This window comes from Aphelocoma coerulescens, unplaced genomic scaffold (genome assembly GCF_041296385.1).
Source record: "Aphelocoma coerulescens isolate FSJ_1873_10779 unplaced genomic scaffold, UR_Acoe_1.0 HiC_scaffold_146, whole genome shotgun sequence".
Lineage (NCBI taxonomy): Eukaryota > Metazoa > Chordata > Aves > Passeriformes > Corvidae > Aphelocoma > Aphelocoma coerulescens.
In genome coordinates, this window is record NW_027183496.1 from 47,219 (window position 1) to 62,304 (window position 15,086).

General features: G+C 46.7%; 1 protein-coding gene across 1 annotated transcript in view; it reads left to right on the top strand.

Annotated features, from left to right (window-relative positions):
* Nucleotides 1-15,086, top strand: part of PFAS (phosphoribosylformylglycinamidine synthase) — a 109,550-nt gene that overhangs the window by 15,475 nt on the left and 78,989 nt on the right. The window contains 5 exon segments of the mRNA XM_068998689.1: nt 5,832-5,937; nt 8,323-8,509; nt 12,277-12,382; nt 14,743-14,857; nt 14,859-14,884. Of these exon segments, the coding sequence (XP_068854790.1) occupies nt 5,832-5,937; nt 8,323-8,509; nt 12,277-12,382; nt 14,743-14,857; nt 14,859-14,884 (540 nt within the window).

The following is a 15,086-nucleotide window of genomic DNA, read 5'->3' on the forward strand; positions in this document are numbered from 1 at the left end:
GGGGTTTGGGAGGGTTTTGGGGGGATTTGGGGGGAATTTGGGGAGATTTTGGGGGGATTTAGGGAGGTTTGGGGGGATTTGGGGGGGATTTTGGGGCAATTGGGGGGATTTTGGGTGGTCCTGGGGGGATTTGGGGGGAATTGGGGGGATTTGGGGGGGATTTTGGGAGATTTTGGGGGGTCCTGGGGGGGTTTGGGGAGATTTTGGTGGGGAATTGGGGGGGGTTTGGGGAGATTTTCGGGGGATTTTGGGGGGATTTGGGGGATTTGGGGGGATTTGGGGAGATTTTGGGGGGATTTGGGGAAATTTTGGGGGGATTTGGGGAAATTTTGGGGGAATTTGGGGGGATTGGGGGAGATTTTGGGGGGTCCTGGGAGGGTTTGGGGGGATTTGGGGGGATTTTGGGGGAATTTGGGGAGATTTTGGGGGGATTTAGGGGGGTTTGGGGGGGTTTTGGGGGGATTTGGGGGGAATTTGGGGAGATTTTGGGGGGATTGGGGGGGTTTGGGGGGATTTGGGGGGGATTTTGGGGGCAATTGGGGGGATTTTGGGTGGTCCTGGGGGGGTTTGGGGAGATTTTGGTGGGGAATTGGGGGGGGGTTGGGGAGATTTTCGGGGGATTTTGGGGGGATTTGGGGGATTTGGGGAGATTTTGGGGGGATTTGGGGAAATTTTGGGGGGATTTGGGGGGATTTGGGGAGATTTTGGGGGGTCCTGGGAGGGTTTGGGGGGATTTGGGGGGATTTTGGGGGATTTTGGGGGGATTTGGGGGGGATTTTGGGAGATTTTGGGGGGGTCCTGGGGGGGTTTGGGGAGATTTTGGTGGGGAATTGGGGGGGGGTTTGGGGAGATTTTCGGGGGATTTTGGGGGGATTTGGGGAGATTCTGGGGGGATTTGGGGAAATTTTGGGGGGATTTGGGGGGATTTGGGGAGATTTTGGGGAGTCCTGGGGGGGTTTGGGGGGATTTGGGGGGATTTTGGGGGGGAATTGGGGGAATTTGGGGAGATTTAGGGGGGATTTGTGGGGATTTTGGGTGGATTTTGGGGGGATTTGGGGGATTTGGGGGGATTTTGGGGGGGAATTGGGGGGGTTGGGGGGGTTTGGGGAGATTTTGGGGAGTCCTGGGGGGGATTTTCGGGGGATTTTGGGGGAGTTTGGGGCAATTTGGGGGGATTTGAGGTGGAATTTTGGGTGCATTTGGGGTTTTTGGGGGGTTTTATTTGGTTTTTTTTGATTTTTTTTCGTTTTTTTTGGGTTTTTTTTGTTTTGTTTTGGTTTTTTTTTTTTTTTTGAGGTTTTTTTTGGGATTTTTGGGGGATTTTTTTCGAGTTCTTTTTTGAGATTTTTTTTTGGGATCTTTTGGGCTTTTTTTGGGGTTTTCTTTTGAATTTTTTTCCCGTCGGGTGCTGAACTTGGGGCGCATTTGGGGTTTTTTGGGTTTTTTTTGGGTTTTTTTGGGGTTTTTTTTTGGTTTTTTTTGTTTTTTTTTTGGGGGAGGATTTGGGGTTTTTTTTGTTATTTTGGGGGTTTTTTTTGGATTTTTTTTTGGTTTTCTGGGGGGGTTTTTTGGTTTTTTTGGGGTATTTTGGGTTCTTTTTGGGCTTTTTCTGTTTTTTTTTGTTGATTTTGTTTGGGCTTTTTTTGGTTTTTTTTTGGTTTTTTTCGGGTTTTTTTTTGTTTTTTTTTGGTTTTTTGGGGGGGGCTTTTTTGGGTTTTTTTTTCGCTTTTTTTATTTTCGGGTTTTTTGGGTTTTTTTGGGGAGGGAGTTTCTTTAGGGTTTTTTTATAGGATTTTTTTTTGTTTTCTGGGGGGGTTTTTGGGGTGTTTTTTTGGTTTTTTTTTGGGTTCTTTTTGGGGTTTTTTGGTTTTTTTTTTTTTATTTTCTTTGGGGTTTTTTTGGGTTTTTTTGTTTGTTCGTTTTGTTTATTTTAGGGGTTTTTTGGGTTTTTTTTGGGGGGTATTTTTGGGTTCTCTTTCCCGTCGGGTGCTGAACTTGGGGCACATTTGGGGTTTTTGGGGTTTTTTTTGGGGTTTTTTTGGGTTTTTTTTTCAGGTTCTTTTTGGGGTTTTTGGTTTTTTTTTTTTTGGATTTTGTTTGGGGTTTTTTGGGGTTTTTTTGTTTGTTTGTTTCGTTTATTTTTGGGAATTTTTTTGGGTTTTTTGGGGGTTTTTTTTGGGTTTTTTTGTTTGTTTTTTTGTTTTTTGTTCCTGGGTTTTATTTGGGTTTTTTTGGTTTTTTTTTGTTTTTTTAGGGGGGATTTTTTTGGGGTTTTTTTGGGTTTTTTCGGGCTTTTTTTGGGATTTTTTTCCGAGGTTTTTTTGGGTTTTTTTGGGGGGGGATTTTTGGGTTTTTTGGGGGGGCTTTTTTGGGGTTTTTTTGGGGGTTTTTTTTGGGTTTCTTTTGGGGGGTATTTTTGGGTTCTTTTTCCCGTCAGGTGCTGAATTTGGGGCACCTTTGAGGTTTTTTTGGGGGGGGTTTTTGGGGTTTTTTTTCGGGTTCTTTTTGGGTTTTTTTGGGTTTTTTTGGGGAATTTTGTTTGGGGGTTTTTTGTTTTTTTTTTGTTTGTTTTGTTCATTTTAGGGGTTTTGTTTGGGGTTTTTTTTGGGTTTTTTTTGGGGGTATTTTTGGGTTATTTTTCCCATCGGGTGCTGAACTTGGGGCGCATTTGGGGTTTTTTTGGGGGTTTTTGGGTTTTTTTTTCGGGTTCTTTTTGGGGTTTTTTGGTTTTTTTTTTTGGGATATTGTTTCGGGGGTTTTTTGGGTTTTTTTTTGGTTGTTTCTTGGTTTTTTTCGTTTTTTTTGGGTTTTTTTGGGTTTTTTTGGGTTTTTTTGGGTTTTTTTTTGGGGTATTTTTGGGTTCTTTTTCCCGTCGGGTGCTGAACTTGGGGCACATTTGGGGTTTTTTTGGGGTTTCTTTTGGGGGTATTTTTGGGTTCTTTTTCCCATCAGATGCTGAACTTGGGGTTTTTTTGGTTTTTTTTTTTGCGTTTTTTTTTGGAGGGTTTTTTTGGGGGGGGAGTTTGGGGTTTTTTTGGGGTTTTTTGGGGGTTTTTTTGGGTTTTTTTTGGGGGTATTTTTGGGTTCTCTTTCCTGTCGGTTGCTGAACTTGGGGCGCATTTGGGGTTTTTTGTTTTTTTTTTGTTTGTTTGTTTTGTTTTTGGTTTTTGGGGTTTTTTTTGGGCTTTTTTGGGGTTTTTTGGGGTTTTTTTTTTTTGGGTTCTTTTTCCCATCGGATGCTGAACTTGCAGTTTTTTTGGGGGTTTTTTTGGGGTTTTTTTTTTGCGTTTTTTTGGGGAGGGGGTTTGGGGGGTTTTTTTGGTTTTTTTTTTGGTTTTTTTTTGGTTTTTTTTGGGTTTTTTTTTTTGGGGTTTTTTTGGGTTCTCTTTCCCATTGGGTGCTGAACTTGGGGTTTTTTTGGGGTTTTTTTGGGGTTTTTTTGGGTTTTTTTTGGGGGGTTTTTTTGGGTTCTTTTTCCCGTTGGGTGCTGAACTTGGGGGTTTTTTGGGGTTTTTGGGGGTTTTTTTTTTTGGGGTATTTTTGGGTTCTCTTTCCCGTCGGATGCTGAACTTGGAGTTTTTTTGGGGTTTTTTTAGGGTTTTTTTGGGGGGTTTTTTTTTGGGTTCTCTTTCCCGTCGGATGCTGAACTTGGGGTTTTTTTGGTTTTTTTTTTTGCGTTTTTTTGGGGGGTTTTTTTTTGGTTTTTTTTGGGTTCTTTTTCCCATCGGATGCTGAACTTGGGGTTTTTTGGGGGGTTTTTTTGGGTTTTTTTTTGGTTTTTTTTAGGGTTTTTTTTTGGGTTTTTTTGGGTTCTCTTTCCCGTCGGGTGCTGAACTTGGGGCGCATTTGGGGTTTTTTTTGGGGGGGGTTTGGGGTTTTGTTTTGTTTATTTTGGGTTTTTTGGGGGTTTTTTTTGGTTTTTTTGGGGGGGGGGGTTTGGTTTTTTTTGGGGTTTTTTGGGTTTTTTTTGGGGGGGGATTTTTTTTGGGTTCTCTTTCCCTTCGGATGCTGAACTTGGGGTTTTTTTGGGGTTTTTTTTTGGGTTTTTTTTGGGTTTTTTTGGGGGTTTTTTTTTGGGTTCTCTTTCCCATCAGATGCTGAACTTGGGGCGCATTTGGGGTTTTTTTCGGGCATTTTTGGGTTTTTTTTTTGGGGTATTTTTGGGTTCTCTTTCCCGTCGGGTGCTGAACTTGGGGTTATTTGGGGTTTTTTTTTTTGCGTTTTTTTGGGGTTTTTTTTGGTGGTTTTTTTGTTTTTTTTTTTTTTTGTTTTTTTGGGGGTTTTTTTTTGGGTTTTTTTGGGGGGTTTTTTTTGGGGTTTTCTTTTGGGGGATTTTTTTTTGGGTTCTCTTTCCCATCAGATGCTGAACTTGGGGCGCATTTGGGGTATTTTTGGGTTTCTTTTTGGGGGTATTTTTGGGTTTTCTTTCCTGTCGGGTGCTGAACTTGGGGTTTTTTTGGTTTTTTTTTTGGTTTTTTTTGGTTTTTTTTGTTTTTTTGGGGGGTTTTTTTTGGGGTTTTTTTGGGGTTTTTTTGGGTTCTCTTTCCCATTGGATGCTGAACTTGGGGTTTTTTTTGGGGTTTTTTTGGGTTTTTTTGGGGTTTTTTTGGTTTTTTTTTTAGGTTTTTTTTTGGGTTCTCTTTCCTGGTCAGGTGCTGAACTTGGGGGTTTTTTTAGGTTTTTCTTTTGCGTTTTTTTGGGAGGGGTTTTTTGGTGGTTTTTTTTGGGTTTTTTTGGGGGTTTTTTGGGGGGTTTTTTGGGGGTTTTTTTTGGGGTTTTTTTTTTGGGGGTATTTTTGGGTTCTCTTTCCTGTCGGGTGCTGAACTTGGGGTATTTTTTGGGTTTTTTTGTTTTTTTGGGTTTTTTTTGGGGGGGTTTCTTTTTAGTTTTTTTTTTGCTTTTTTTGGGTTTTTTTGGGGGTTTTTTTTTGGTTTTTTTTTTTGGGTTCTCTTTCCCGTCAGGTGCTGAACTTGGGGCGCATTTGGGGTTTTTTTGGTTTTTTTGGGGGGGGGGGTTTTGGGGGTATTTTTGGGTTCTCTTTCCTGGTCAGGTGCTGAACTTGGGGTTTTTTTTAGGTTTTTCTTTTGCGTTTTTTTGGGAGGGGTTTTTTGGGTTTTTTTTTTGGGTTTTTTTGGGGGTTTTTGGGGTTTTTTTGGGGGATTTTTTTGGGGGTATTTTTGGGTTCTCTTTCCCATCGGGTGCTGAACTTGGGGTTTTTTTGGGGTTTTTTTTGGGTTTTTTTGGGTTTTTTTGGGGGTTTTTTTGGTTTTTTTTTGTTTTTTTGGGGGGTTTTTTTTTTGGGGTTTTTTTTGGGGGGTATTTTTGGGTTCTCTTTCCTGTCGGGTGCTGAACTTGGGGTTTTTTTTGGTTTTTTTTTGGTTTTTTTGGTTTTTTTTTTGGGGGGGGGTTTTGGGTTTTTTTTGGGGGGGGTTTTTTGTTTTTTTTTTTTTTTTTTTTTGGGTTTTATTGGGGGGTTTTTTTTGGTTTTTTTTTGGGTTCTCTTTCCCTTCAGATGCTGAACTTGGGGTATTTTTTGGTTTTTTTTTTGTTTTTTTGGGGTTTTTTGGGGGGTTTTTTGGGTTTTTTTTTGGTTTTTTTGGGTTTTTTTTGGGTTTTTTTGGTTTTTTTTTTTGGGTTCTCTTTCCCTTCAGGTACTGAACTTGGGGTTTTTTGGGTTTTTTTTGTTTTTTTTTGGTTTTATTTTTTTGTTTTTTTGGGGGGTTTTTTTGGGTTTTTTTTTGGGTTTTTTTTTGGGGGGTTTTTTTTTGGCTTCTCTTTCCCATCAGATGCTGAACTTGGGGCGCATTTTTTGGGGTTTTTTTGGGGGCCAGGCTGGGCGTCTGCACCCCGCTGAGCACCAACGGGGTGGCCCTGCTGCGATCGGCCGGGCTGGGCCGCGCCCGGCGCCTCGAGAGGGCCCGGAGGCTGCTGGTGGAGGTGGGGGCGGGGCTGGCGGGATTTTGGGGGGTTTTTGGGGGGTTTGGGGGGATTTGGGGGATTTTTGGGGGATTTTGGGGGGGTTTGGGGGGGTTTGGGGGGATTTTTGGGGGGAATTTGGGGGATTTTGGGGGGAATTTGGGGGATTTTGGGGGGGGTTTGGGGGGGTTTGGGGGGATTTTTGGGGGGATTTGGGGGATTTTGGGGGGAATTTTGGGGATTTTTGGGGGGGTTTGGGGGGGTTTGGGGGGATTTTTGGGGGGATTTTGGGGGGGGTTGGGGGGGTTTGGGGGGGTTTGGGGGATTTTTGGGGGATTTGGGGGGGTTTAGGGGGATTTTGGGGAGATTTTAGGGGGATTTGGGGAATTTTCGGGGGATTTGGGGGGAATTTTTGGGGGGGTTTGGGGGGATTTGGGGGGAATTTTTGGGGGGTTTGGGGGGATTTGGGGGATTTTTGGGGGATTTTGGGGGGGTTTGGGGGGGAATTGGGGGGATTTGGGGTAGATTTTGGGGAATTTTGGGGGGGGTTTGGGGGATTTGGGGGGAATTTGGGGGGATTTTGGAGGAAATTTGGGGGGGATTTTTGGGGGATTTTGGGGATTTTTGGGGGATTTGGGGGGGTTTGGGGGATTTTTGGGGGCGGTTGGGGGGAATTTGGGGGATTTTTGGGGGATTTTGGGGGGGTTTGGGGGGGGTTTGGGGATTTTTGGGGGATTTGGGGGGGTTTGGGGGATTTTTGGGGGATTTTTGGGGGGGTTTGGGGGGGTTTGGGGGATTTTTGGGGGATTTTTGGGGGGATTTGGGGGGATTTGTGGGATTTTTGGGGGGGAATTGGGATTTTGGAGGCAATTTGGGGGGATTTGGGGGGGATTTTTGGGGGATTTTGGGGAGATTTTAGGGGGATTTGGGGAATTTTTGGGGGATTTTTGGGGGGGTTTGGGGGATTTGGGGGATTTGGGGGGAATTTGGGGAGATTTGGGGAGATTTTGGTGGGGATTTAGGGGGGTTTGGGGAGATTTTCGGGGGATTTTGGGGTGATTTGGGGGGGGTTGGGGGATTTTTGGGGGATTTTGCGGGGGATTTTTGGGGCTTTCTGGGGGATTTGAGGTAGATTTTGGGGGATTTTTGGGGGGCTTTGGGGGATTGTGGGGGGTTTGGGGGGGTTTAGGGGGATTTTGGGGGGATTTTGGGGATTTTTGGGGGGATTTGGGGGGGGGTTTGGGGGATTTTTGGGGGATTTGGGGGATTTTTGGGGGATTTTGGGGGGAATTGGGGGGATTTTGGGGATTTTGGGGGGATTTGGGGGGATTTGGGGGGTTTAGGGGGGATTCGGGGAATTTTTGGGGGGGTTTATGGGGGATTTTTGGGGGGGATTTTTGGGGGATTTCGGGGAATTTTGGGGGATTTGGGGGGAATTTTTGGGGGGGTTTGGGGGGATTGGGGGATTTTTGAGGGATTTTTGGGGGGGTTGGGGGATTTTTGGGGGATTTTTGGGGGATTTTGGGGGGGTTGGGAGATTTGGGGGATTTTTGGGGGATTTTGGGAGATTTGGGGGATTTTTGGGGGATTTTTGGGGGATTTTTGGGGGGGATTTGGGAGATTTTTGGGGGATTTGGGGTCCAACCATTATGGGGTGAATGGGGGGGGTCCCATTGGGCTGTACCATTGTGGGGTCCCCGGGGGGGGTCCGACCATTATGGGGGGGGTCCCATTGGGTTCTACCATTATGGGATGGCTTTGGGGGGGGTCCCAATGGATCAAACCATTCTGGGGGGCTCCTGGGGGGGTCCCAATGGATCGAACCATTCTGGGGGATTCCCAGGGGGGGGTCCCAATGGACCAAACCATTCTGGGGGGCTCCTGGGGGGGTCCCAATGGATCGAACCATTCTGGGGGGTCTCGGGGGGGGTCCCAATGGACCAAACCATTCTGGGGGGTTCCTGGGGGGGTCCCATTGGGTCCTACCATTATGGGATGACTTTAGGGGGGGTCCCAATGGACCAAACCATTCTGGGGGATTCCCAGGGGGGGGTCCCAATGGACCAAACCATTCTGGGGGGTTCTCGGGGGGGTCCCATTGGGTTCTACCAATTATGGGATGACTTTGGGGGGGGTCCCAATGGACCAAACCATTCTGGGGGGATTCCCAGGGGGGGTCCCAATGGACCAAACCATTCTGGGGGATTCCCGGGGGGGGGTCCCAATGGACCAAACCATTCTGGGGGGATTCCCAGGGGGGGGTCCCAATGGACCAAACCATTCTAGGGGATTCCCGGGGGGGGTCCCACTGGGCTGTACCATTGCTCCAGCACTCGGGGGGGGGCTCGGCCGGATCTCGGCGGCCCCGAGGTGACCCCTTTGCCCCCCCTCCCCGCCCCCCCCCAGCTGTCGGCGCCGGCGGGGCCGGGGCTGCGGGAGCGGCTGGGGCGGCTGCTGCGGGACCCGCTGACGGAGCAGCTCTACCCCGAGCCCCTGCGCTCCTTCGAGGCGCCCGCCCGGCCCGCGCCCGTCCGCGCCATCGACGTCCTGGGCCGCGGCCCGGCCGCGCTGCGAGAGGCGGACGCCGAGCTGGGTGAGGGGCGCCGCGGGGGGCTGGGGGGGCTGCGGGGGAGGGGGGGTCGGGGGGTTTTGGGGGGTTTTCTGGGGGGTGTTTTGGGGGGGTTTTGGGGTTTTTTGGGGTTTTTTTGGGGGGTTTTTTGGGGGTTTTTTGGGGGTTTTTTGGGTTTTTTTTTGGGGGGGTTTTGGTTTTTTTGGGGGGATTTTTTTGGATTTTTTGGGGGATTTTTTTGGGATTTTTTGGGGTTTTTTGGGGATTTTTTTAGGGTTTTTTGGGGGATTTTTTGGGGATTTTTTTGGAATTTTTTGGGGTTTTTTGAGGATTTTTTGGGGATTTTTTTGGGATTTTTTTGGAATTTTTCGGGGATTTTTTGGGGATTTTTTTGGATTTTTTTGGGTTTTTTGGGGATTTTGGGGGTTTTTTTGGGGATTTTTTTGGGTTTTTTTGGGGATTTTTTGGGGATTTTTTGGGGATTTTTTTTGGAATTTTTTGGAGTTTTTTGAGGATTTTTTTGGGGATTTTTTTGGGATTTTTTTGGAATTTTTTGGGGATTTTTTGGGGATTTTTTGGGTTTTTTTGGGGATTTTTTGGGGTTTTTTGGGTTTTTTTTTGATTTTTGGGGGATTTTTTTGGGATTTTTTTGGAATTTTTTGGGGATTTTTTGGGGATTTTTTGGGTTTTTTTGGGGATTTTTTGGGGTTTTTTGGGTTTTTTTTTGATTTTTGGGGGATTTTTTGGGGATTTTTTTGGAATTTTTTGGGGATTTTTTGGGGATTTTTTGGGATTTTTTCGGCATTTTTTTGGAATTTTTTGGGGATTTTTTGGGGATTTTTTTGGATTTTTTGGGGATTTTTTGGGGTTTTTTGGGGATTTTGGGGGCTTTTTGGGGATTTTTTTGGGTTTTTTTGGGGATTTTTGGGGGATTTTTTTGGGATTTTTTGGGGTTTTTTGGGGATTTTTTTGGGATTTTTTTGGAATTTTTTGGGGATTTTTTTGGGATTTTTTGGGATTTTTTGGGATTTTTTTGGGGATTTTTTGGGGATATTTGGGGTTTTTTTTGGGATTTTTTTGGGATTTTTTGGGGATTTTTTGGGGATTTTTGGGGGGATTTTTTGGGGTTTTTTGGGGATTTTTTGGGGATTTTTTTGGAATTTTTTGGGATTTTTTGGGATTTTTTTGGAATTTTTTGGGGGGATTTTTTTGGATTTTTTTAGAATAATTTTTTGGGGATTTTTTTTGGAATTTTTGCGGATTTTTTTTGGATTTTTTGGCCGTCTTTTTGGGTTTTTTTTGGGATTGTTTTGGAATTTTTTTGGAATTTTTTGGGATTTTTTGGGGATTTTTTGGGGATTTTTTTGGAATTTTTTGGGGGATTTTTTGAGGGTTTTTTGGTTTTTTTTTGTTTTTTTTTTTATTTTTTTTGATTTTTTGGGGGATTTTTTGGGATTTCTTTGGGATTACTTTGGGATTTTAGGGGGGGGATTTCTTGGGATTTCTTTGGGATTTTTTGGGGATTTTTGGGGATTTTTAAAATTTTTTGGGTTTTTTTTTGGATTTTTTGCGGATTTTTTTGGATTTTTTGGCCGTCTTTTTGGGGTTTTTTTGGGATTGTTTTGGGGGATTTCTTTGGGATTTTTGGGGATTTTTTTGTTTTTTTTTTATTTTTTTGGGATTTTTTTTGGTTTTTTTGGGGTCTTTTTGGTTTTTTATGGGATTTTTGGAGGGTTTTTGGGGATTTGTTTTGGGGGATTTTGGGGGGATTTTTGGGGTTTTTTGGGGATTTTTTTTTTTTTGATTTTTTGGGGATCTTTTGGGGATTTTTTTGGGATTTTTTTTGAGGTTTTTTTGGCGTTTTTTTTTTTTATTTTTTGGGGGGATTTTTTGAGGGTTTTGGGGATTTTTTTGAGGGTTTTGGGGTTTTTTTTTGGTTTTTGGGGTTTTCTTTGGGGATTTTTTTGGATTTTTTGGGGATTTTTGGTTTTTTTTTTGGCGGGGGAATTTTTTGGATTTTGTGCGTGGTTTTTTGGGATTTTTTTGGCGTTTTTTGGGGGATTTTATTGCGGGTTTTTTGGGATTTTTTGGGGGATTTTTTTTATTTTTTGGGGTTCTTTTGGGATTTTGTTTGGGATTTTTGACAAATTTTTTAATTTTTGGGGGATTTTTTTAATTTTTTGAGCATTTTGTTGTGATTTTTTGGGATTTATTTTTTTTGGGATTTTTTGGGGATTTTTTGGGATTATTTTAGACTTTGGGTGGTTATTTCTGATTTTGGGAATTTCGGGAACTTTTAGGGAATTTTGATGCATTTCGGGTGCATTTTGAGACTTTTTTGGGGTTTTTTGGGGGGAGATTTCTTTGGGTTTTTTTTTATTTCTAAAACTTTTTTAAAATTTCTTTAAAATTTCGGGAATTTGGGGAAATTTTTTGGAATTTTGATGTATTTGGGGTGGATTTGGGCGGAATCTGAGGCGTTTCTTGAGAGGTTTTTTTTGTCTTTTGGGGGAATTTTTTTGGTTTTTTTGGGGGGATTTTTTTGGGGTTTTTTGGGGGATTTTTAAAAAATTTGGGAATTTGATGGATTGAATTTTGATGTATTTGGGGTGGATTTGGGCGGAATCTGAGGCGTTTCTGGAGGAGTTTTTTTTGTTTTTGGGGAATTTTTTGGGTTTTTTGGGGGTTTTTTTTGGGTTTTTTTTGGGGATGGTTTTTTTTTTTGGTTTTTTTAAATGTGGGAATTTGATGGATTTTGGGTTTTTTTTGGGAATTTTGATGTATTTGGGGTGGATTTGGGCAGAATCGGAGGCGTTTCTTGAGGGTTTTTTTTTGGTTTTTTGGGGATTGTTTTTTTGGGTTTTTTGGGGGGATTTTTTAAAAATTTGGGAATTTGATGTATTTGGGGATTTTTTGGGGAATTTTGATGTATTTGGGGTGGATTTGGGCGGAATCTGAGGCATTTCTTGAGGGTTTTTTTTGTTTTTTGGGGAATTTTTTCGGTTTTTTTGGGTTTTTTTTTGGGTTTTTTTTGGGGTTTTTTGGGGGGTTTTTTTTGGGGATTTTTTTAAAATTTGGGATTTGATGGATTTTGGGATTTTTGGGGAATTTTGATGTATTTGGGGTGGATTTGGGCGGAATCTGAGGCGTTTCTGGAGGAGTTTTTTTTGTTTTTTGGGGAATTTTTTGGGTTTTTTGGGGGTTTTTTTGGGGGCTTTTTTGGGGAGTTTTTTTTTTTGTTTTTTTATAAAATTTGGGAATTTGATGGATTTTGGGTTTTTTTGGGAATTTTGATGTATTTGGGGTGGATTTGGGCAGAATCGGAGGCGTTTCTTGAGGGTTTTTTTTGTTTTTTTTGGTAGGGGATTTTTTTGGGGGTTTTTTTGGGGGATTTTTTAAAAATTTGGGAATTTGAAGGATTTGGGGATTTTTTGGGGAATTTTGATGTATTTGGGTGGATTTGGGGCGGAATCTGAGGCATTTCTGGAGGGTTTTTTTGTTTTTTGGGAATTTTTTTCGTTTTTTGTTTTTTTGGGGGTTGTTTGGTTTTTTTTTGGGTTTTTTTTGGGGGGATTTTTTTAAAATGTGGGAATTTGATGGATTTTGGGATTTTTGGGGGAATTTTGATGTATTTGGGGTGGATTGGGCGGAATCTGAGGCGTTTCTTGAGGGTTTTTTTTGGTTTTTGGGGAATTTTTTTGGGTTTTTTTGGGGGATTTTTTTAGGGATTTTTTTTTAAATGTGGGAATTTGATGGATTTTGGGATTTTTTGGGAATTTGGCCGTTCCCAGGCCTGGCCTTTGACCCCTGGGACCTGGAATTCTACACGAGGCTCTTCCAGAAGGCCGGCAGGACCCGACCTCGGTGGAGGTGCTTCGACCTGGCCCAGAGCAACAGGTGACCCCAAAACCCACCTGGAACACCCCAAAATCCACCTGGGACACCCAAAAATCCACCTGGGAACCCCCAAAATTCACCTGACCCCAAAAATCCCCAAAATTCCACCAAAATTCCTTAAAAATGCCCCAAAATTCCCTGAAATTGCCCCAAAATTCCCTGAAATTGCCCCAAATTCCCACCCCTGGAGAGCCCCGAGCTAGCCCAGAGCCAGGAGGTGACCCCAAAACCCACCTGGAACACCCCAAAATCCACCTGGGAACCCCCAAAATTCCCCTGACCCCAAAAATCCCCCAAATTCCACCAAAATTCCTGAAAATGCCCCAAAATTCCCTGAAATTGCCCCAAATTCCCATCCCTGGCGGGTCCTGAGCTGGCCCAGAGCAACAGGTGACCCAAAACCCACCTGGAACACCCAAAATCCACCTGGGACACCCCAAAATCCACCTGGGAACCCCCAAAATTCACCTGACCCCAAAAATCCCCAAAATTCCACCAAAATTCCTTAAAAATGCCCAAAATTCCCTGAAATTGCCCCAAAATTCCCTGAAATTGCCCCAAATTCCCACCCCTGGAGAGCCCCGAGCTGGCCCAGAGCCAGAGGTGACCCCAAAACCCACCTGGAACACCCCAAAATCCCACCTGGGAACCCCCCAAAATTCCCCTGACCCCAAAAATCCCCCAAATTCCACCAAAATTCCTGAAAATGCCCCAAAATTCCCTGAAATTGCCCCAAATTCCCATCCCTGGCGGGTCCTGAGCTGGCCCAGAGCAACAGGTGGACCCCAAAACCCACCTGGAACACCCCAAAATCCACCTGGGACACCCCAAAATCCACCTGGGAACCCCCAAAATTCCCCTGACCCCAAAAATCCCCAAAATTCCACCAAAATTCCTTAAAAATGCCCCAAAATTCCCTGAAATTGCCCCAAAATTCCCTGAAATTGCCCCAAATTTCCCATCCCTGGAGAGCCCCGAGCTGGCCCAGAGCCAGAGGTTGACCCCAAAACCCACCTGGGACACCCCAAAATCCACCTGGGACACCCCAAAATTCACCTGACCCCAAAAATCCCCAAAATTCCACCCCAAATTCCTGAAAATGCCCCAAAATTCCCTGAAATTGCCCCAAATTCCCATTCCTGGAGGGCTCTGACCTCATCCAGAGCCTGAGGTGACCCCAAAATCTACCTGGGACACCCCAAAATTCACCTGGGACACCCCAAAATTCACCTGGGACACCCCAAAATCCACCTGGGAACCCCCAAAATTCCCCCAATGACCCCAATAATCCCAGTCCCCCCAGTCTCCCCCAGTCCCCCCAGTCCCCCCAGTGCCCCCAGTGCCCCCAGTATCCCCAGTCTCCCCCAGCCTCCCCCAGTATCCCCAGTCTCCCCAGTCCCCCCAGTTCCCCCCCAGTACCCCCCAATATCCCCAATACCCCCAGTGCCCCCACTCCCCCAATCCCCCCTGTCCCCCCAGTCTCCCCAGTCTCCCCCAGTCCCCCCAGTCTCCCCAGTCCCCCCCAGTCTCCCCAGTCCCCCCAGTTCCCCCCCAGTGCCCCCAGTATCCCCAGTGTCCCCAGTCCCCCCAGTATCCCCAGTCCCCCCCAGTCCCCCCAGTCCCCCCCACTCCCCCCAGTATCCCCAGTGCCCCAGTCCCCCCAGTATCCCCCAGTCCCCCCAGTATCCCCAGTGTCCTCCCCAGTGCCCCCAGTCTCCCCCAGTCTCCCCCAGTGCCCCCAGTCCCCCCAGTCCCCCCAGTATCCCCAGTATCCCCAGTACCCCCCAATATCCCCAATACCCCCAGTGCCCCCACTCCCCCCCAATCCCCCCCAATCCCCCCCAGTCCCCCCCAGTCTCCCCCAGTCCCCCCAGTCTCCCCAGTCCCCCCCAGTCCCCCCAGTATCCCCAGTCTCCCCAGTCCCCCCAGCCCCCCCAATCCCCCCAGTGCCCCCCAGTCCCCCCCAGTCCCCCCCAGTCACCCCGTATCCCCAGTCCCCCCCAGTCCCCCCAGTCCCCCCCAGTGCCCCCAGTATCCCCAGTCCCCCCAGTCCCCCCCAGTCCCCCCCAGTCCCCCAATCCCCCCAGTCCCCCCCAGTATCCCCCAGTCCCCCCAGTCCCCCCAGTCCCCCAGTCCCCCAGTCCCCCCAGTCTCCCCCAGTCCCCCCCAGTCCCCCCAGTCCCCCAGTCCCCCAGTCCCCCCAGTCTCCCCCAGTCCCCCCCCAGTCCCCCCAGTCCCCCCAGTCCCCCCCAGTCTCCCCAGTCCCCCCCAGTCCCCCCAGTCCCCCCCAGTCTCCCCCAGTCCCCCAGTCCCCCCAGTGCCCCCAGTGCCCCCAGTATCCCCAGTATCCCCGTCCCCAGCGAGCACAGCCGCCACTGGTTCTTCAAGGGCCGCCTGGCCCTCGACGGCCGCCCCGTGCCGGGTTCGCTCTTCGGGCGCCTCATGGACACGCAGAGCTCCTCCCACGGCAACAACGGTCATCAAGTTCTGCGACAACAGCAGGTGGGGACAGCGGGGGGGTGGGGACACCTGGGGACACCTTGGGGACACCTGGGGGGGGCTGGGGACACCTGGGGACACCCTGGGGACACCCCTGGGGACACCTTGGGACACCCTGGGGACACCTTGGGGACACCTGGGGACACCTGGGTGGGCTTGGGGACACCTGGGGACCTTGGGGACACCCTGGGGGGCTTGGGGACAC